The sequence below is a fragment of the Neoarius graeffei genome, chromosome 16 (genome assembly GCF_027579695.1).
Source record: "Neoarius graeffei isolate fNeoGra1 chromosome 16, fNeoGra1.pri, whole genome shotgun sequence".
Classification (NCBI taxonomy): domain Eukaryota; kingdom Metazoa; phylum Chordata; class Actinopteri; order Siluriformes; family Ariidae; genus Neoarius; species Neoarius graeffei.
In genome coordinates, this window is record NC_083584.1 from 43,391,143 (window position 1) to 43,412,949 (window position 21,807).

A 21,807-nucleotide genomic window follows, 5' to 3' on the forward strand; every position below is an offset into this window, starting at 1 on the left:
CAGTGTTGCCACCTAGTGGAGAGAAGAGATATTGTCTATATTGATATCTGAATTTACCAGGCAAAAACAAGTTCGGCCAATTGATTTGCTACCTAGGTCAATTTACTTCAGTCCTGTGGACATTTATGGTCCGTGTAGACATAACGGGGGAAAATTGCCCCCCCTGAAAAAAAATTCAGGAGCCGCCACTGCATATACATGAAAATTAAACATTTTTAATGACACTTTTCAAGGCGATATAGACTTTGAGCCAGGCTGGAAAAGACATTTTAGAAAGTCCTGTTCTTATAGCTTGTGGTGAAATTTGAGAGGCCTAAAATGTTTTAACTCACTAATCATCCTGCTGATGAACTGAGCTTCGTCTGACCAGTTGCTAAAACCCAGACCAAGCTGGTTAAAAGATAGACCATCTGAGCAGCTAGTAAATGCTGATAAAAAAGGAAACAGTTTGTGAATTACTGCTATTACTCCGACATAGAAGAGTTACTTTCAGAAGCAGAACCCAATAATAGGACAGTTTTAAAATCTAAGAAATGTATTGATCCATTTTAATCAAGTAAGGAAGCTGGAGGGCGGCATGGTGGTGTAGTGGTTAGCGCTGTTGCCTCACAGCAAGAAGGTCCGGGTTCGAGCCCCGTGGCCGGCGAGGGCCTTTCTGTGTGGAGTTTGCATGTTCTCCCCGTGTCCACGTGGGTTTCCTCCGGGTGCTCCGGTTTCCCCCACAGTCCAAAGACATGCAGGTTAGGTTAACTGGTGACTCTAAATTGACCGCAGGTGTGAATGTGAGTGTGAATGGTTGTCTGTGTCTATGTGTCAGCCCTGTAATGACCTGGCGACTTGTCCAGGGTGTACCCCGCCTTTCGCCCGTAGTCAGCTGGGATAGGCTCCAGCTTGCCTGCGACCCTGTAGAACAGGATAAAGCGGCTAGAGATAATGAGATGAGAAATCAAGTCATAATTCAAGACATTCGTGCTGGTGGTGTTATTGGTCAGTTTAATGGAGTTGACAAGCCTCATACGCGACATCTAGTGGTGAAACATAATATCTACATCATTTAAGGTGGAACGGACAATCCGAGCTGAGCTGAAGAAGAAACCCGTTTCAGTCTCATTCGGAAAGAGAACTGCCGTGTAAACAGACTTTATCTCTGACACACAGATATTTAAGAGCAGTTAATGCTAGTGCTGGATATAGATTCTGGCTACAAAGCAAAACACGACTATTAAATCTTAATTCATAACACCTTGCTCATTTTTGAGCACATGCTAAAAGGGGCGTGTCACCGGTAACTACGGAAAACTTAAACGGACAAAAATATGAAACGCGTTAGTTTTTTTTTTTAAATCTTGCAAAGCGACGCGTAGCGCCCCCTGTAGGCCAACTGGAGTGTGGAGTCCAAATATGTCAACTTAAAAGTTCAGATGAACAACAAAGTTACAGACAAAACTAATTTATCACCAATAAGGTGAAAAACTCAACATAACTCTATTTTTTTCGCAGTCCGGTTTCCATCAAATCCTGCGCTCTGGCTGGCTGGCGAGCGGGTCCGTATCCTACGGTACGGACCCCGGTTACGGACCTCTGGCGACTCGCTCGTTCACAACAACAACAAACATAGTGGCAATTTTTTGTCAACATTTATCTTTTTTACAAGATTTATTTATAAGATTTTTATCAAAAGGGCGGCACGGTGGTGTAGTGGTTAGCGCTGTCGCCTCACAGCAAGAAGGTCCTGGGTTCGAGCCCCGGGGCCGGCGAGGGCCTTTCTGTGTGGAGTTTGCATGTTCTCCCCGTGTCCGCATGGGTTTCCTCCGAGTGCTCCGGTTTCCCCCACAGTCCAAAGACATGCAGGTTAGGTTAACTGGTGACTCTAAATTGACTGTGAGTGTGAATGCTTGTCTGTGTCTATGTGTCAGCCCTGTGATGACCTGGCGACTTGTCCAGGGTGTACCCCGCCTTTTGCCCGTAGTCAGCTGGGATAGGCTCCAGCTTGCCTGCGACCCTGTAGAAGGATAAAGCGGCTAGAGATAATGAGATAAGATTTTTATCAAAAATCTTATAAATTTTTGCCAGCATTTTTCAGCATAATAGCATTAATTTTACAGCATGGATAGCAATAACGACAGTGTTCACAGCGAAAGCGAGTTTTACTACCCTGAGGAAGAAGAAATAAAAGAAAATATTTCAGGAGAAAGCTAAAACCTCTAACTGTTGCTAACGCTGAGCAAAAACATGGCTGAATCCTGAATGACTCAATTTTGTATAAATAGGGGACTACATAGGTGGCAAAATGTAGTTTTTTTTTTCCGGTGGTGGTGTAGTGGTTAGCACTGTCGACTCACAGCAAGAAGGTCCAGGTTCGAGCCCCGTGGCCAGCGAGGGCCTTTCTGTGTGGAGTTTGCATGTTCTCCCCGTGTCCGCGTGGGTTTCCTCCGGGTGCTCCAGTTTCCCCCACAGTCCAAAGACATGCAGGTTAGGTTAACTGGTGACTCTAAATTGACCGTAGGTGTGAATGTGAGTGTGAATGGTTGTCTGTGTCTATGTGTCAGCCCTGTGATGACCTGGCGACTTGTCCAGGGTGTACCCCGCCTTTCGCCCGTAGTCAGCTGGGATAGGCTCCAGCTTGCCTGCGACCCTGTAGAACAGGATAAAGCGGCTACAGATAATGAGATGTTTATTTCAAAAAGTCATGTAGTCAATCATCTGACTTGTCTGTAAAAGACACATTTTATTATTTATTAACATTTTATTTTGTCAGTCTGATGTATTTGTTTTACTGTGTTTCACTTGCAAGGATAAAGCCAGATATTTCTATCAATCATACAAATCAACCTTAACCCTTTGGTGCTGGACCCAAATATCATTCCTCCAGGAGCGATGACGTAATGGTTGCTTTGACAAAATAAAAATACCTTGAAAACAAACAATAAAATTGTCTTACAATACTTATTTAAAATGGTATATAGCATGAAGGGTATCCTGAAGTCCAACCTCAAGCTATTTTTGTTTGAATAGGCATTGGTGAAAATAGGAGAATTTTGAGCAGGCACCAAAGGGTGAATTCAGTCAAATATTTTCAGATTATCGAGTTGTAGCAGGGTGGGTGCGGTGGTTTTGGGAAGTCTGCAGTAGGACGGTGGTGTATGGAGATGTGCTTATTAACATGACACATCAGGCACCAGTTTTGGGCTGCAACATTAATGAGTTCTCTCTCTCTCTCTCGAGCAGTCAGCTCTGTGTAGGTATTGATGTGATTCCAAAAGAAGCCAAGAGTGTTCAGCGAACTGAATAGCAGTCAAATTTCTGTTGTGTTTAAAAGTGTTTCCCCCTTTCTCCATTTTGAGAACCATGCCTCGAAGTGAATAATTGCTATCAAGCAACTCCACCCTGCTTGTTACAGCTGGGTTCTGAGTTCATGCAGTTTAAACTGTTAAAAACGTTTATACAAAATGTCTCATAAAAAGAACTTGGAGGAGAAGTCATTCAGTCCTTCAGACTTCACTCGCTATGTCTAAAATACTGTGAACTTCCAGGATGCTTTCTTTTCCATTCTTTCTTTTGCCTTCTTTTTTTCTATCCTCAGAGTCTTTGTCAGAGCCAAACTCATACTTTTGGTATGTTTGCTATTTGGTTTTCACGTTGCATAAATTCAATGAACCAAAAAGCACAAGAAAAAGCAAACGACAACAACAAGAACAATAGTTGGCAGAGGGTGAAATGTTCTTGTAAAAGTCTTTCACAGAAATAGGTAAATGAATCATTATTGAGTACATAGAAATCTCAAAGATTACCTGAGCACACAGCGCTCAATAAAATATGACATAATTATAGAAATAACTAATTTAAAACATTTTGTGTAAACACCCACTGTTTATTTTCTCTTTTAGTTCATGAGTCCAACTATCACACTTCTGCAGTGCTACAGCTCTGTCCTTTGTATCCTGCAGGTCAGTTTAGCAGCTCACGTCTACCAAAATGCAGCCTGCAATCCAAAATACAGAGAGAGCTTCCTGGTTTACTTCCTGCAGTCAGGTCTATTCAGGGTAGAATAATTTTCTCACTGCAATTAGAACACACCAGTGTTTACTTGGAACCAGAGAGAGGCTATCTCGCTTAGACCAGACCTCAGATCAACTGTTTTGGTCCATATCTGAGAAATTGCTGTGTTCTCACTGACATGAACAAGCTGTACCAAAGAAGAAAATGCACCATATTTCAATTAAAATGGGCATATATGCAAGCACCTCCAGTGGCTACATCCTGGGGGTCTTGTGATCTTGTCCCTTTGGGGAAACCCTCTATATTCTACAGTAAATAAAACAAATGGGTTCCAGTTTATAAACCATTCCATATTGAACCCCTTTAGAAAGCTAAACCCACTAACCGTTCAAAGTTAGGGTACCATTAATTGTTGTACTCACTTTTTTTTTTTAAAAGAGCATACTTTGAAAAGGTTCAGGTGAAGCATTTCGTATATTGGATATTGTATAATCCAGCTAATATTATAAATATGCATAGTGATGGAGTCCAAACACACTTCTGTCCTTCTTGATGTTCCAGAATCATTTTCGTCTGCGGATATTGGCCTCCGCTGAAAAACAGGAAATTGAATAATCTTAGATGTGCTGTAAACATCGGTTACATTACCTCAATACTCGCTACCTTTTTCTTCCCAATTTCGTCACCTGCCAATTCTCACCCAGGAGCTAACTCTCCCTTGTCATACAATAGCTACCAACCAGGGAGGGTGAAGACCAGCACGTGCTTCCTCCAAGTCATGTGAAGCCAGCCAATCATATCTTTTTAAACTGCTGCTCATGCTGCAGGACGCTTGGAAGAAAGCTCTATCTGCCCTCTATGGCATTCATGATCAACCACAATTGGCTATGTTAGGACTGGGACTGGGGCGGCACGGTGGTGTAGTGGTTAGCGCTGTCGCCTCACAGTAAGAAGGTCCTGGGTTCGAGCCCCGGGGCCGGCGAGGGCCTTTCTGTGTGGAGTTTGCATGTTCTCCCCGTGTCCGCGTGGGTTTCCTCCGGGTGCTCCGGTTTCCCCCACAGTCCAAAGACATGCAGGTTAGGTTAACTGGTGACTCTAAATTGACCGTAGGTGTGAATGTGAGTGTGAATGGTTGTCTGTGTCTCTGTGTCAGCCCTGTGATGACCTGGTGACTTGTCCAGGGTGTACCCCGCCTTTCGCCCGTAGTCAGCTGGGATAGGCTCCAGCTTGCCTGCGACCCTGTAGAACAGGATAAAGCGGCTAGAGATAATGAGATGAGATGAGATGAGGACTGGGACTGTTTTGGCCTCTAGAGGCCACTGTTATTTCCTTTTCTGGTCATGTTTGTTTTGGGCCTCTAGAGGTCACCACTGTGTTCTGTGTTTTGTTTTTGTCTTATTGCCTGTTTCCTGCCCCGCCCTGTCCTTAATTAGTTTGTGTATAAATACCCCTCTGTTTGTTCCCTTGTCACGGAGTCTTTTTCCTATGTTATGCTGTTAGTGCTAGTTCCCTCTGTCCCATGTACCTTGCCTGTGTCTTTGTATTCTTGGTTTTTGCTTCTTTCTTTTTGGACTTTGTGGATTTTGTTTTTGACCTTTTTGATCTTCTGAGCGTTTGAGTTTTTGCCTTTTTTCTTATTTGGATTTTGGACTTTGTACCTTTGGATATTTTTATTTTTGGTTTATCTTCTGAGCTTTGGATTATTCTTTTTGTTTTTTCCCTTAGATTGTACATAGTGTAAATAAACTGTTTTTGATACCTTTCGACTCACGCCTCTGCATTTGAGTCATTCCCCTGGTGGCCTAGTGGGGGTTTGCTGGATTATCACACCAGCGAACCAGGTTCGAATCCCAGCAAAACCCTAACAGGCTAGTGTTGCTGTGATTAACAGGAGGGAGAGCATGGCCAATTTTGCTCCCTTGGCTCCTGGCCATGGATACCTGTGGCATTGTTGGAATTTGAACGCCTACTCGCCAGATGATAGGCCAAACACTTTTCTGTTGCACCACTCAGGACAGAAATTTTCATATTTGATTACTTGAAAAAAATGTCTTGTAAACTTGATTACTTGCAAATCATGTCTTACTAGTGTAATCCTGAGGAAGCATAGGCTTCGAGATGACCTGTCTCAGGGCCTCCACCCATTCCTTCCGCTCCCGCTCCTGCTCACACATGAAGACGAACTGACGGTCTGGTGTCTCCACTGCCATCCCACATTTCCATTTATTTCCTCTGGTCGCCTTAGGCATACACTCACTCACCGAGTACCCATGATTCTCTGTCCCAATGAAAATGACACCAAGCTCCACAGCATCCTTGACAATAATAAGTAAAACATGGCAATCAATTTGACTTCAGTTAACAAAATATTTGTATGCTTATTCTTTAATTCATTGCAATTCATCTTGGCCTACCAGCTCAGTTTTAAAATAGAGTAGTTTTCGATCTAGACCATCCAAAATGAACCATCTCTTCTTGAATGGCTCCCGTTGCTATTCAATAAACAGTCAAAGTTATTCATATATACATACAAAATATTCTGTACTTCACTTATAATCAATTTTACTTAACATTTTCCCAATTTGAAAGTGAATATTTATAAATTTAAGACTCCCTTCCTTCCACCACTGCTCATGTTAAGCAAGTCACCTACCGAAGGTCCAGTTTTTTCCATGTAACCCTCTTTAAGGTAGTTTCTGGTAGTCCAAGGCAGGAGCTTAAAAGAAAATATATAAAGAAATTTAATCCAGTGTGTATGCTGAATGAATTTAATACATATATGTAAGAAAAGATAAAGTTTGAGTTAATGCATTTACTCCATTTAAGAAAAACAGTTAAGAGTTTACCTCAACATTATTGGCTGTAGGAAATGCTGTCTTCAGGTAGACAAAACGTATCGCCCTTATAGCATTGAACCAATTCACAATTTCCTGAAAGGGTAACGAGGTCTGAATTACACTCTGACTTCTGGTAGGATCTCTTCAAGGGGTGCCCAGATTCGGTCAGTACAGTGGTGCTTGAAAGTTTGTGAACCCTTTAGAATTTTCTATATTTCTGCATAAATATGATCTAAAACATCATCAGATTTTCACACAAGTCCTAAAAGTAGATAAAGAGAACCCAGTTAAACAAATGAGACAAAAATATTATACTTGGTCATTTATTTAAACTGAAGAAAATGATCCAATATTACATATCTATGAGTGACAAAAGTATGTGAACCTTTGCTTTCAGTATCTGGTGTGACCCCCTTGTGCAGCAATAACTGCAAGTAAACGTTTGCGGTAACTGTTGATCAGTCCTGCACACCGGCTTGGAGGAATTTTAGCCCATTCCTCCGTACAGAACAACTTCAACTCTGGGATGTTGGTGGGTTTCCTCACATGAACTGGTCGCTTCAGGTTCTTCCACAACATTTTGATTGGATTAAGGTCAGGACTTTGACTTGGCCATTCCAAAACATTAACTTTATTCTTCTTTAACCATTCTTTGGTAGAGCGACTTGTGTGTTTAGGGTCGTTGTCTTGCTGCATGACCCACCTTCTCGAGATTCAGTTTATGGACAGATGTCCTGATATTTTCCTTTAGAATTCGCTGGTATAATTCAGAATTCTTTGTTCCATCAATGATGGCATGCTGTCCTGACCCAGATGCAGCAAAACAGGCCCAAACCATGATACTACCACCACCATGTTTCACAGATGGGATAAGGTTCTTATGCTGGAATGCAGTGTTTTCCTTTCTCCAAACATAATGCTTCTCATTTAAACCAAAAAGTTCTATTTTGGTCTCATGCATCCACAAAACATTTTTCCAACAGCCTTCTGGCTTGTCCATGTGATCTTTAGCAAACTGCAGATGGGCAGCAATGTTCTTTTTGGAGAGCAGTGGCTTTCTCCTTGCAACCCTGCCATGCACACCATTGTTGTTCAGTGTTCTCCTGATGGTGGACTCATGAACATTAGGCAATGTGAGAGAGGCCTTCAGTTGCTTAGAAGTTACCCTGTGGTCCTTTGTGACCTTGTCGACTATTACACGTCTTGCTCTTGGAGTGATCTTTGTTGGTCGACCACTCCTGGGGAGGGTAACAATGGTCTTGAATTTCCTCCATTTGTACACAATCTGTCTGACTGTGGATTGGTGGAGTCCAAACACTTTAGAGATGGTTTTGTAACCTTTTCCAGCCTGAGGAGCATCAACAACGCTTTTTCTGAGGTCCTCAGAAATCTCTTTTGTCCGTGCCATGATACACTTCCACAAACATGTGTTGTGAAGATCAGACTTTGATAGATCCCTGTTCTTTAAATAAAACAGGGTGCCCACTCACACCTGATTGTCATCCCATTGATTGAAAACACCTGACTCGAATTTCACCTTCACATTAACTGCTAATCCTAGAGGTTCACATACTTTTGCCACTCACAGATATGTAATATTGGATCATTTTCCTCAATACATAAATGACCAAGTATAATATTTTTGTCTCATTTGTTTAACTGGGTTCTCTTTATCTACTTTTAGGACTTGTATGAAAATCTGATGTTGTTTTAGGTCATATTTATGCAGAAATATAGAAAATTCTAAAGGGTTCACAAACTTTCAAGCACCACTGTATATGTACACACTATACATTCTGTTGTAAAGTGTGTTTGATATTTTGGATCAAATTATGGCATTGCTTTTAAGGTTTAGCTTCAGAAAACACATCAAAGATTTCTAGTGATGACTAAACATGGTTACCTACAGGCATGCTATGTAGTTTGTTGCATGCATGAAAATACTAGTTATGTTAGTTTGTAACTAACATGTGAACCCTGTTTGTGAACCCTGGATAACCACCAGGGACTGTTAGAATCAGCTGGACAGCTTTCTGTGTTCATACACGGAGACTTTCCAAAGTTAAATAGTGACATAGGAGAACTGGTTAGATCCTGCCCCATGCGCATTCAGCCACCTACTAGGTGCCTGAGGGCATGGTTTTCCTTTCCTTGGGCTTGTGGAAGACTTATAGAACTTCTGAGGGTGGTGGAATATGAAACAGAGTTGTAGTAACCTAAAAGTGCTGTGTGGCCAGCCTGATTATGGTGTCTTGATCCTGATATCCCACTCCACCACAGAGGAATAAATATTTGCAGATTGGACTTTGCTTGAGTGTTAGCAGTTAAAAAAATAATAATAATAATGTACTGCCAGTGCATGCCACAGGCAATACAATGTCATAAGTTCATTCTTACTTACTTACTTACTGCTGCTGTCGTGGGTAGACCCACATAGCACCAACACAAACGACCGCCAACTTTTCCTGTCCTGAGACGCCACCATAGCCTCCTCATATGTTAGGGATTGTTGAAGGTCTCTAGTGACCGCGTCACGCCAACGCATACGCTGTCTGCCTGGGCGCTGGGGTCCTTGAGGTGCCCAATAAAGAAGTCGGCGCGGCAGGCGTGTTGGAGGCATGCGCATAACGTGTCCAAACCATGATAGTCATCTTTGTCGAAGGATGTTCGTTAGAGGAACCTGTCCAGTTCTTTGGAAGATCTCCGCATTGGATTTACGCTCTCTCCAGGAAACACCAAGAGTTCTGCGAAGGCATCTAGTATGGAAGGCCGATAGTCGCTTCTCTTGCTGCACTGTTGTGTTCCAGGCTTCGTCTCCATACATTAGGATGGTAATTACTACGGCCTGATAGATTGCCATTTTTGTGCACTTGTGGCACATGATGGGTAGAAGTTTATTAAAGGCGTTCGCTGCTTTCCCTATATGGTTGTTAATCTCTCGGGTTAAGTCACCATCGGATGTTATCGTACTTCCCAAATAAACAAACTTCTCCACCTTCTCCAACGCATCTTGGTTGTTTAGACTGATTGTAATGTCGCATTTATCCTTTGAGACAGCCATAACTTTGGTCTTCGTGGGGTTAATGATTAGTCCTATTTTACTCCCTCCCTCTTTCACTTGAGTGGTTGCATACTGTAATCTTTCTTCCGACTCGTCAATAAGAGCGATGTCGTCTGCAAAGTCAAGATCAGATAATCTTTGCTGCTGGTAACGTGGGCTCCTTCGTCGTTCGAGTACAATTCCACAGTCATTCCTGTCCAGGGCTTGTTTCAGCACCCAATCGATCAATATGGCAAACAACATTGGAGACCATACACAGCCTTGTCTAACGCCCGCCGATACTAGGAACCATTCAGTTGTTTCTCCGTCAACCTTGACACAGCATTCCGATCCGTCATAGGTGTTCTTCATGATGTTTACTATCTTCTTGGGAAACCCATATGCTTCAAGAATTTTCCAGAGGGATTCTGTCTACGCTGTCGAAAGCAGCTTTAAAGTCGACGAAGTTGATGTTGGCCGAGAGTTGAAATTCAAGGCACTTTTCTACTAGTTGGCGTAGGGCGAAGCACTGATCGATGCATGACCTCCCCTTTCTAAATCCAGCCTGGTTTTCTCTGAGTCACTCATCCACGGCATCTCTAGTATGCAGGAGAACCAAGATGCAGAGTACTTTCCCGGCTATGCTTAGAAGGGTAATACCGCGGTTATTACTACAGATGGTGAGATCTCCTTTCTTCGGGAGTTTGATGATGACTCCTCTTTTCCAATCTTTTGGCACTCTTTCCGTCTTCCACACTACAATGCAGATTCGCAACAACCAGTCTACTAACTTCTCTCCTCCAGCTTTTAACATCTCTGCAGTAATTTCATCATATCCAGGTACTTTGTTATTTTTCAGACGCTTAATGGCTTCAATAACTTCCTCCCTAGTAGGGTAATTCAGGTCAATATCAAGCTGGTCCCACTCAACGGGGATGTTCTCCATCGCATTTGCAGGTGGTTCAGCGTTGAGGAGTTCACTGAAATGTTCAGCCCATCTCTCCAAGTTCTTTTTCTCGTCACCTATTATATTTCCATCTTTATCTTTGACTAAGGGTGTACTGCTTGTCTTTTTGCCTGTAAGCGTCTTCACTTTTTGGCATACGACTCTCTGGTTGTTTTTAGTTGATGCTTCTTCAAGCTCCTTCGCTTGCTCATCTATCCAGGATTTCCAATCTTTCTCAGCACTGTTCTTAACGTGCTTGTCTAACTCTCTGTACTTCCTCTTGTTATCCTCCGTATTGTCATGATCTCTGACCCTCTTTGCGATTCTGGAACGTGAACCTTCATCCCAGTCTCAAACCTTTGGCCGACTCAAATAGGTTTTCCACCACAATTGCCCTATATTTAGTGCCATCCATCTTTCCATCAGCTCTGACCAGCTTTCTTGTCCCTGCAGATGAAAAATATCACCACAGCATGATGCTGCCACCACCATGCTTCACTGTAGGAGTGGTGTTCTCAGGGTATTGGGTTTACACCACACATGGCATTTCCCATGATGGCCAAAAAGATCCATTTTAGTCTCATTTGACCAGAGAATCTTCTTTCATGTGTTTGGGGAGTCTGCCACATGCTGTTGGGCAAACTCCAAACATGTTTTCTTAAGCAATTACAACCCCGATTCCAAAAAAGTTGGGACAAAGTACAAATTGTAAATAAAAACAGAATGCAATGATGTGGAAGTTTCAAAATTCCATATTTTATTCAGAATAGAACATAGAGGACATATCAAATGTTTAAACTGAGAAAATGTATCATTTAAAGAGAAAAATTAGGTGATTTTAAATTTCATGACAACAACACATCTCAAAAAAGTTGGGACAAGGCCATGTTTACCACTGTGAGACATCCCCTTTTCTCTTTACAACAGTCTGTAAACATCTGGGGACTGAGGAGACAAGTTGCTCAAGTTTAGGGATAGGAATGTTAACCCATTCTTGTCTAATGTAGGATTCTAGTTGCTCAATTGTCTTAGGTCTTTTTTGTCGTATCTTCTGTTTTATGATGCGCCAAATGTTTTCTATGGGTGAAAGATCTGGACTGCAGGCTGGCCAGTTCAGTACCCGGACCCTTCTTCTACACAGCCATGATGCTGTAATTGATGCAGTATGTTGTTTGGCATCGTCATGTTGGAAAATGCAAGGTCTTCCCTGAAAGAGACGTCATCTGGATGGGAGCATATGTTGCTCTAGAACCTGGATATACCTTTCAGCATTGATGGTGTCTTTCCAGATGTGTAAGCTGCCCATGCCACACGCACTAATGCAACCCCATACCATCAGAGATGCAGGCTTCTGAACTGAGCGCTGATAACAACTTGGGTCATCCTTCTCCTCTTTAGTCTGAATGACACGGCGTCCCTGATTTCCATAAAGAACTTCAAATTTTGATTCGTCTGACCACAGAACAGTTTTCCATTTTGCCACAGTCCATTTTAAATGAGCCTTGGCCCAGAGAAGACGTCTGCGCTTCTCGATCATGTTTAGATACGGCTTCTTCTTTGAACTATAGAGTTTTAGCTGGCAACGGCGGATGGCACGGTGAATTGTGTTCACAGATAATGTTCTCTGGAAATATTCCTGAGCCCATTTTGTGATTTCCAATACAGAAGCATGCCTGCATGTGATGCAGTGCTGTCTAAGGGCCCGAAGATCATGGGCACCCAGTATGGTTTTCCAGCCTTGACCCTTACGCACAGAGATTCTTCCAGATTCTCTGAATCTTTTGATGATATTATGCACTGTAGGTGATGATATGTTCAAACTCTTTGCAATTTTACACTGTCGAACTCCTTTCTCATATTGCTCCACTATTTGTCGGTGCAGAATTAGGGGGATTGGTGATCCTCTTCCCATCTTTACTTCTGAGAGCCGCTGCCACTCCAAGATGCTCTTTTTATACCCAGTCATGTTAATGACCTTTTGGCAATTGACCTAATGAGTTGCAATTTGGTCCTCCAGCTGTTCCTTTTTTATACCTTTAACTTTTCCAGCCTCTTATTGCCCCCGTCCCAACTTTTTTGAGATGTGTTGCTGTCATGAAATTTCAAATGAGCCAATATTTGGCATGAAATTTCAAAATGTCTCACTTTCTACATTTGATATGTTGTCTATGTTCTATTCTGAATACAATATCAGTTTTTGAGATTTGTAAATTATTGCATTCCATTTTTATTTACAATTTGTACTTTGTCCCAACTTTTTTGGAATCGGGGTTGTACTTTTTTCTGACTCTTCTATAAAGCCCCGCTCTGTGGAGTGTATGGCTTAAAGTGGTCCTATGGACAGATACTGTACTCCCATCTCCGCTGTGGATCTTTGCAGCTCCTTCAATGTTATTTTTGGTGCCTTTGTTGCATCTCTGCATTTGTTGCCTTCTCTTGTCAGGTTTGTAGTGGTGACATATTCTTTCCATTTTGCTATAATGGATTTAATGGTGCTCCCTGGGATATTCAAAGTTTGGGATATTTTTTATAACCAAACCCTGATCTATACGTCTTCACAACTTTGTCTCTGACATGTTTTGAGGCTCCTTGGTTCTCATGTTGTTTGTTTAGTAGTGTTGCAGAGCCAGGGTCCTTCCAGAACAGGTTGATTTATACAGACATCATGTGACAGATCATGTGACACTTTGATTACACACCGGTGGATCTTAATCAACTAATTATGTGACTTATGAAGTGAATTGGTTGGACCAGCTCTTATTGAGGGGTTTCATATGAAAGGGGGTGAACACCTATGCACACTCCAGATTTGTTTTTTCATCTTAATGATTGTTTGTGTCACAATAAAACAACAATTTTCACCTTTAAAGTGGTAGGCATATTGTGTAAATCAAATGGTGCTAACCCTCCCAAAAATCCATTTTAATTCCATCTTGTAATGTGACAAAACAGGACAAACACCAAGGGGGATGAATACTTTTGCAAGGCACTGTACTTAATGCTGTACTTCCCACTTTGAGATAGTCAATACGCCGTTTTGCACGTGTGCTCCCAGCATGCAGCAGGCATTGTGTCCGTCACTAATACAGGCGGGTGAGAGGTGGATACATTGTCTATCTCTGGCTCCAATTTCTGCAAGATGGCAACTCATATTTCAACCCCAAAAAGCTTCAAAACTGCACACTGGGACTAAATGATGCCATGTTGTCCACTCATATATTATATACTGTACAGTCATTGGTGGGAGTGTACTAGAGTTCTCCAGACCTGTAGCTCTGACTGTAATCACAAGCTGTAAAGCAGACAGCTCCATATGATTTACATGTCATCTGATATGTGTACAAGGTAAGGAAAAGATGAGAAAAAGATGAAGCCAGTTGTAATGTATTGGGAATTTTATGTTTGACCGAACCACACCACTAGGTGGTGCTCTCCTATTCCCTATGTGTTGAGTTGTACTTCGTAAAATAAACCAGTGTGGAAATATAGCAACCAAGTGTGCAGACGTGTTATTTAGAACTCCAATATCAATGTTAGTGTAAAGTGATTTAGGCAAGACTGATATCTTGGCGATATATAACAAATTGGCGACGAGGATGGGATCCGATGGGATGGGATTTGTCACATACACATTACATTACAGTGAAATTCTTTTCCTTGCATATCCTAGCTTGTTAGGAAGTTGGGGTCAGAGTGCAGGGTCAGCCATGATACAGGGCCCCTGGAGCAGAGCGGGTTAAGGGCCTTGCTCAAGGGCCCTGCTCAAGGGCCCATCAGTGGCAGTTTGAAGGTGCTGGGGCATGAACTCCCAACCTTCTGATCAGTAACAAAAAGTGACTTTGTTGCAACTTTGTTGGAAGATCCAGGCAGGCGTGAGCAAACACACAAGAAATCCAGGTGTTTCTTACTGCCCCTTGTGGTTAATAGGGGTGAACTACAAACTGGAACCTGTATGGCTTTGCTTCAACTGATTTTTCTCCATTATAAGCTGACACTGGATGGTAAAAAAAAAAAAAGTTTCAAATGTAATATGCTTTTACTTCCTTGTTTGGAAGAGGTAGCCTGACAAAAAGGCTTTTGAATAATCTAGAAATAGATCCTATTTTTTGTTCATTTAAAAACTAGGAAGTGGGTTTCTTTAGTTTGAAAAGTGTGTTATGGAAATGATTTGTGCTGTCATTGAGAATGAAGTGAGGCAAATATTTATAAATACAAATACTTTCGGACAAGATGAAACGTGTAGAAAACACAAAATTCAGTTACAGAAAAAGATGACTCACCTGACCACTTTCATGGTAAACAAAGAGGTTTCGGGTGTGGTCTTCCACCGAATATGTGATCTGAAGGCCGTGAGCATGTCCAATCTTCTGTGGCTGAAAGGTTGCATTCAGACTTTGTATCGAAATAACAGCCTTTGGCCCTTTAGATTCCTAAACATTAAAGAATAATGATCATATACTTGGTTATTTCAGTTGTTTACTGTTACATAACATAGTAATAGATTCTTATTTACTGAATCGGAAATGTTTGTGAGCAAGAACATCCTCTGTTTTTTTTTGCCATTTTAATATTGCAAACAAAAGAATTAACAAAGACTCTAGTTACATGCATTGCAACACTGGCTCCAGCTAATAAGCCAAAGACTAACAAATTATAGATGATGAATAAATCAAGGCATTCAGTTGAAAACATTAACGCAACAGTTTTTAAAAAAATATATATTTGGGGTCAGAGTTTGCCCCAAGAGCATTAAAGCTCATCTAAGGGGGCTTACTCCGAATAACATTTTACATTGATATATAGAACAAACAAAAACAACAAGACAAAAAAGGGGGAGGGGGGATATAAGCAAACAGTTGGCCCAACTATTCCTGTGTCTGGAATCGTTTAGATTCCTCAATAAAAGTTTGGACATATGAAAATAAATTTCTATTGTTATCAAAAGATAACAAATTGGAACCAAATAAGAAAGAGGATACTAATACTAACATGTTGCTGGGTTCAGGGAAAAAAATGCCTAACAAGGCATCCAGAGTACTCACATCCTCCTTATAATATTTTAGGGTAAAGTCTTGCTCTGACAAAACAAACTTCCTCTTGAGAAACTGCCCATTATCCTTCCCCTTCTTCCACAGCACCCCTTCATATATGCCTGTAATCAGTGAAGACATCCAAGAATGAAGAAATCATTATTGCCGAAACATTTCAGAACTCCAGAAATGTAGGTTTAATAGATAGATGTCAGCTTCTGGCTGCATGAAGGACAATCAAAGTCCATATTAGATACACTTATAAGGTTAAGATTTTGTCCTATATTTATCTGATTTACTACACAAGATCTAAAAGCTACAGGATTACCTGATGAATAGGCTCTAAGGTCATTTTGCTCTGTAAACTCATGTCTTTCATACTTGGCTCTGATCCACTGCTCCCTTAGAACACTACAATATGAAGGCAAAATAAACAAACATCATGTCAAGTATGGGACGTTTAAAATGGACTACGTCCAGCGAAGCGGCCCAAACTGTTAACAGCTACTGTTCCAAGCATGCTTTGCTGCAGAAAAAGGCTTAAAACTGTCCTGTTTACTATTTCGAGACAACTATGGGTAGTTTGACTCACTTAAAATCAACCACTTGTGTAGAGAACCGAAAGCACAAATGAACAAATTCAAAGGCTTGACATGTAACACCAAACCCCCTCATGGCTGAAACAGAAATACATTAATAGTTCCCCTTATTGTTACTAAGACTATTGCATGCTCTACTGCACTCCTAGCAATTTGTTTGCCATATCAGCAGTCTCCCACTTCCCCAATGATCGACTTCTTTCATTATAGTACCAACTGTCATAAACAATGGCCTGGAAAAATTCCCTTTTATGATGCCTGTAAATGACTCCAACTTTTTCAATGACCACAGCAGAAAGACGAAGTACTTACTCACAGTCATCTTGCTGTGGCTGATAATAGAAGACGGGAACAAATTTTTCGTAGACATCCTTGGCAGCTCGGTTTCCATGGGATTTCATGAACTGTACATTAGGTCATGCAATTACACGGAAAACAACAGGATTCAGCTCAATCATATGCTTTAGTGTACAGTGTAGTTCTTTATAGATAGTCATTCTTTGCATAATTAGTTGCAAGTTACATAATCAGACATTACTTTGACAGTACATAAACGAACTAACTTTGGAACGTTACATTCACAGCACTGAAGTGTGAGGCAGAATAAACATGAAAAGAACACAGGTTTGACGTGACACAATTTTCATACCTTCACAAGCTCATCATCCCAGAAGTCTAAGCGGATGGATTTTATCCGGCTAATAGTCGATAAATTACGATGAGTTCCTGAGCAGTTCAGACAAACAAATACGCCGAGAGTATATGAAGCCCAGTCTGGATCTGCAGTGAATATAAGAGGACTAAATTAAGACCTAGGCCTATACATCTGATCTAAACGCAAATTTAGCTGCTACTTTCTGTCTTACACTCATGTGTAAACAGAGAAACAGGAATTTATCAGCTATGGGAACAACTGTGCAATTATCTTAGGTATGTGCGATACATTTTATGTGCTATAATATTTTTTAAGTAACTGTTATAAACTGCATTATTGAGTCTGTATAAAAATAATATATTTCCAAGCATTCCTTTTCCAACAAAAAATTAAATGCTACAGAAAAAAAAAAGTTTGGCAGTAAGGAAAGCAGCATATTATGTAACAGACAACTTTTCAGACAAAGAAAAATGAAGGCTACTGAGATTTGCTGCAGAAAAAGAAAGCAAGTTGGACAGTCAAAGTCTCCAGATGGGTTGTGGCAGATTTTTTTTTTTAATTTATTTATTTATTCCCCCCCACGCTGTTTGCACTGTTATTGGAGTTGCTTTTAATCTCATTGTACATGGGTATAGTGACAATAAAGGCATTCTATTCTATTCCTCAAGATGGCCAGGAGAATTTGCAGGCTAATGTCCTGAGAAAACGACACAAATTGTACCAAGATGGAGGTGTTTTTTTTTTTTATCATACTAAATACAGACTTTGTTTAGTTGTTTACTGCTCTTTGCAGTATAGTATTGTTTTTTTAATGTATAAATAGTTAATATCACTTTTAAGCCAACTTTGCTTGACAGCATTTCCTTTCTTTTCCTTCCAATATATACAGTACTGTGCAAATGTCTTAGGTGCATGTAAAGAAATGCTGTAGAGCAAAAATGCCTTGAAAAATAATAAAATTAAATGTTTCTACATTGAAAACAACAACAACAACAACAACAGTATAAAGAGCAGTCAACAGTAATAAATGAAACAAAGTCCATATTTACAACAACCCTTTATTCTTAAAATAAATAAATAAATAAATAAATAATAATAGTTGATTCAGGTAGCCTACAGTTTATACAGTTTTATAAGGAAATAAGCTATAAGTTTTACTGAACATCTCGCACAACCAGACACAGTTCTTCTGGACACTTTGACTGCTACACTTACTTGTTATTTTTGCAGCAAAACTCACCAACCTTCATTTTTTGTCTGAAAAGTGTCTTACGTACAGTAATATGCTTCTTCTTCTTCTTTTTTTAACATTTAATCTTCTGCTGGAAAACCAGCCGAATGTTTGGAAATCTAAAATGTTTTTTAGTACTGACTCGATAATGTAGAAGTCAAAAAATAACAATAAGAAAAAAAAATCTATAATGAAGTTTGTACTATAAAAAGAAGACCTTTTGTGCACTACTGTAGACCAGTAGGTCAGTTCTATGAACAGATGTGGCTGGGACTGCTCTCTATAACCTGCATTTCAATCTTAAAATCAGGTTAAACCAGGCTATTAAAAGTCATCTGTTTGTTGCTGTGTTGGAACCAAAACCCTAAAAATACCAGCAACATTTACGACTGAAATATTAGCTCAAAGAAAAGTCCAGTGAAAAAAACCAACAGCAGTAAAGAGCAGCTGGTTTGAATGAATTCAGCTCTCCAGCAGTTTGACTGACCTGCAGCGCCACAGTCAGCACAGCTACTGTTCTCCGGCAGCTTCACCAGTTCCAGAAGAGTCTTTTTATTCTTGTCACGATTTGCCATATGAGACCTGATGTAAAGGCAATTTTCAGGTAGAACCTTTAGGATATCAGCGTCTCTGTTTTCACACCAAACATTTCCATTCTCTCCTGTTAAATCTGAGCTCCAGTGTGGTGATAAAAACACGCATGCTCTCAGTTCTGCAGTTGACTCAGTGAAGCACCTCCTCCTACTCTCTCTCTCTCTCTCTCACACACACACACACACACCTTTGAAGATAATTCAACAACTCAAATGAACTTGAGTTGATGATAATTATTATTATCCATGAACGTTCCATTGCTCCAATTTGACTTAATGTAATGTAATGTAAAGCTACTTGTTTTTGAGTTATTGAGGTTCGGATGAATCCCAGTGTAGATTAGATTAGATAAAACTTCATTGATCCCTTTGGGCGGGTTCCCTCAGGGAAATTAAGATTCCAGCAGCATCATTACAGATAAACAGAGAAAAGAAATAGAGGAAAACTTCTAGATAAATTAAAATAAATTATTTACAGTGGTGCTTGAAAGTTTGTGAACCCTTTAGAATTTTCTATATTTCTGCATAAGTATGACCTAAAACATCATCAGATTTTCACACAAGTCCTAAAAATTGATAAAGAGAATCCAGTTAAACAAATGAAACAAAAATATTATACTTGGTCATTTATCTATTGAGGAAAATGATCCAATATCACATATCTGTGAGTGGCAAAAGTATGTGAACCTCTAGGATTAGCAGTTAATTTGAAGGTGAAATTAGAGTCAGGTGTTTTCAATCAATGGGATGACAATCAGGTGTGAGTGGGCACCCTGTTTTATTTAAAGAACAGGGATCTATCAAAGTCTGATCTTCACAACACACGTTTGTGGAAGTGCATCATGGCACGAACAAAGGAGATTTCTGAGGACCTCAGAAAAAGTGTTGTTGATGCTCATCAGGCTGGAAAAGGTTACAAAACCATCTCTAAAGAGTTTGGACTCCACCAATCCACAGTCAGACAGATTGTGTACAAATGGAGGAAAATCAAGACCATTGTTACCCTCCCCAGGAGTGGTCGACCAAAAACGATCACTCCAAGAGTAAGGTGTGTAATAGTTGGCGAGGTCATAAAGGACCCCAGGGTAACTTCTAAGCAACTGAAGGCCTTTCTCACATTGGCTAATGTTAATGTTCATGAGTCCGCCATCAGGAGAACACTAAACAACAATGGTCTGCATGGCAGGGTTGCAAGAAGAAAGCCACTGCTCTCCAAAAAGAACATTCCTGCTCGTCTGCAGTTTGCTAAAGCTCACGTGGACAAGCCAGAAGGCTATTGGAAAACTGTTCTGTGGATGGATGAGACCAAAATAGAATTTTGATTTAAATGAGAAGCGTTATGTTTGGAGAAAGGAAAACACTGCATTCCAGGATAAGAACCTTATCCCATCTGTGAAACATGCTGGTGGTAGTATCATGGTTTGGGCCTGTTTTGCTGCATCTGATCCAGGACGGCTTGCCATCATTGATGGAACAATGAATTCTGAATTATACCAGCAAATTCTAAAGGAAAATGTCAGGACATCTGTCCATGAACTGAATCTCAAGAGAAGGTGGGTCATGCAGCAAGACAACAACCCTAAGCACACAAGTCGTTCTACCAAAGAATGGTTAAAGAAGAATAAAGTTAATGTTTTGGAATGGCCAAGTCAAAGTCCTGACCTTAATCCAATCAAAATGTTGTGGAAGGACCTGAAGCGAGCAGTTTATCTGAGGAAACCCACCAACATCCCAGAGTTGAAGCTGTTTTGTTTGGAGGAATGGGCTAAAATTCCTCCAAGCTGGTGTGCAGGACTGATCAACAGTTACCGGAAACGCTTAGTTGCAGTTATTGCCGCACGAGGGGGTCACACCAGATACTGAAAGCAAAGGTTCACATACTTTTGCCACTCACAGATATGTAATATTGGATCATTTTCCTCACTAAATAAATGACCGAGTATAATATTTTTGTCTCATTTGTTTAACTGGGTTGTCTTTATCTACTTTTAGGACTTGTGTGAAAATCTGATCATGTTTTAGGTCATATTTATGCAGAAATATAGAAAATTCTAAAGGGTTCACAAACTTTCAAGCACCACTGTACATATACAAATATAAAAAGAATAAGATATGGGGAAGAGAGGAAGCGGGAGAGAGAGGATGGGGAAAAAGGAAAGGGGGGGAGCAGCAGGAGAGATATTGCACTTTATATTGCACATTGTCCGGTATTGCTTATTGTTAGGCTAGGCTACTGCTCCTTCCCGTCCTCTGTCCTCCTGTCACCCCTCCTCCCCCCAGAGAGGAGTTGTACAGTCTGATGGAGTGAGGGACAAAGGAGTTTTTGAGTCTGTTCGTCCTGCCCTTGGGAAGGAGCATTCTGTCACTGAACAGGCTCCTCTGGTTGCTGATGACGGTGTGCAGAGGGTGACTGGCATCGTCCATGATGTTCAATAGTTTGTCCATAGACCTCTTCTCTGCCACCGTCACCAGAGAGTCCAGCTTCACGCCGACCACAGAGCCGGCCCGCCTGATCAGTTTGTCCAGCCTGGATGTGTCCTTCTTGGATGTGCTGTCCCCCCCAGCACACCACGGTGTAAAACAGGACACTGGCGACCACAGACTGATAGAACATCCACAGGAGTTTCCTGTAGATGTTAAAGGACTGCAGCCTCCTAAGGAAGTATAGCCTGCTCTGTCCCTTCCTGTATAAGTGATACACTATATAAGCAAAACACCATGTGCTTGTTGAACATCCCATTCCAGATTTATTCCCCCTTTTCTGTTATAATAAACTCCACTCTTCTGGGAAGGCTTTCCACTCGATTTTGGGGCGTGGCTGTGGGGATTCGTGTTCACTCAGCTACAAGAGCATTAGTGTGATCAAGCACTGATGTT

At 40.9% G+C, this 21,807-nt stretch overlaps 1 protein-coding gene across 1 annotated transcript; it reads right to left on the reverse strand.

Annotated features, from left to right (window-relative positions):
- Positions 1 to 2,702: 2,702 nt before the first annotated feature.
- Positions 2,703 to 19,059, reverse strand: adap2 (ArfGAP with dual PH domains 2). The gene is made up of 11 exons (XM_060943006.1): positions 18,825 to 19,059; positions 17,101 to 17,231; positions 16,764 to 16,855; positions 16,181 to 16,263; positions 15,865 to 15,974; positions 15,103 to 15,252; positions 6,846 to 6,929; positions 6,653 to 6,715; positions 6,414 to 6,491; positions 6,086 to 6,314; positions 2,703 to 4,591 (listed from the first exon to the last, which is right to left on the reverse strand). The coding sequence occupies exons 1-11, from the start codon at positions 18,910 to 18,912 to the stop codon at positions 4,563 to 4,565; spliced, it is 1,137 nt and encodes a 378-aa protein (XP_060798989.1). The 5' UTR covers positions 18,913 to 19,059; the 3' UTR covers positions 2,703 to 4,562.
- Positions 19,060 to 21,807: the final 2,748 nt, after the last annotated feature.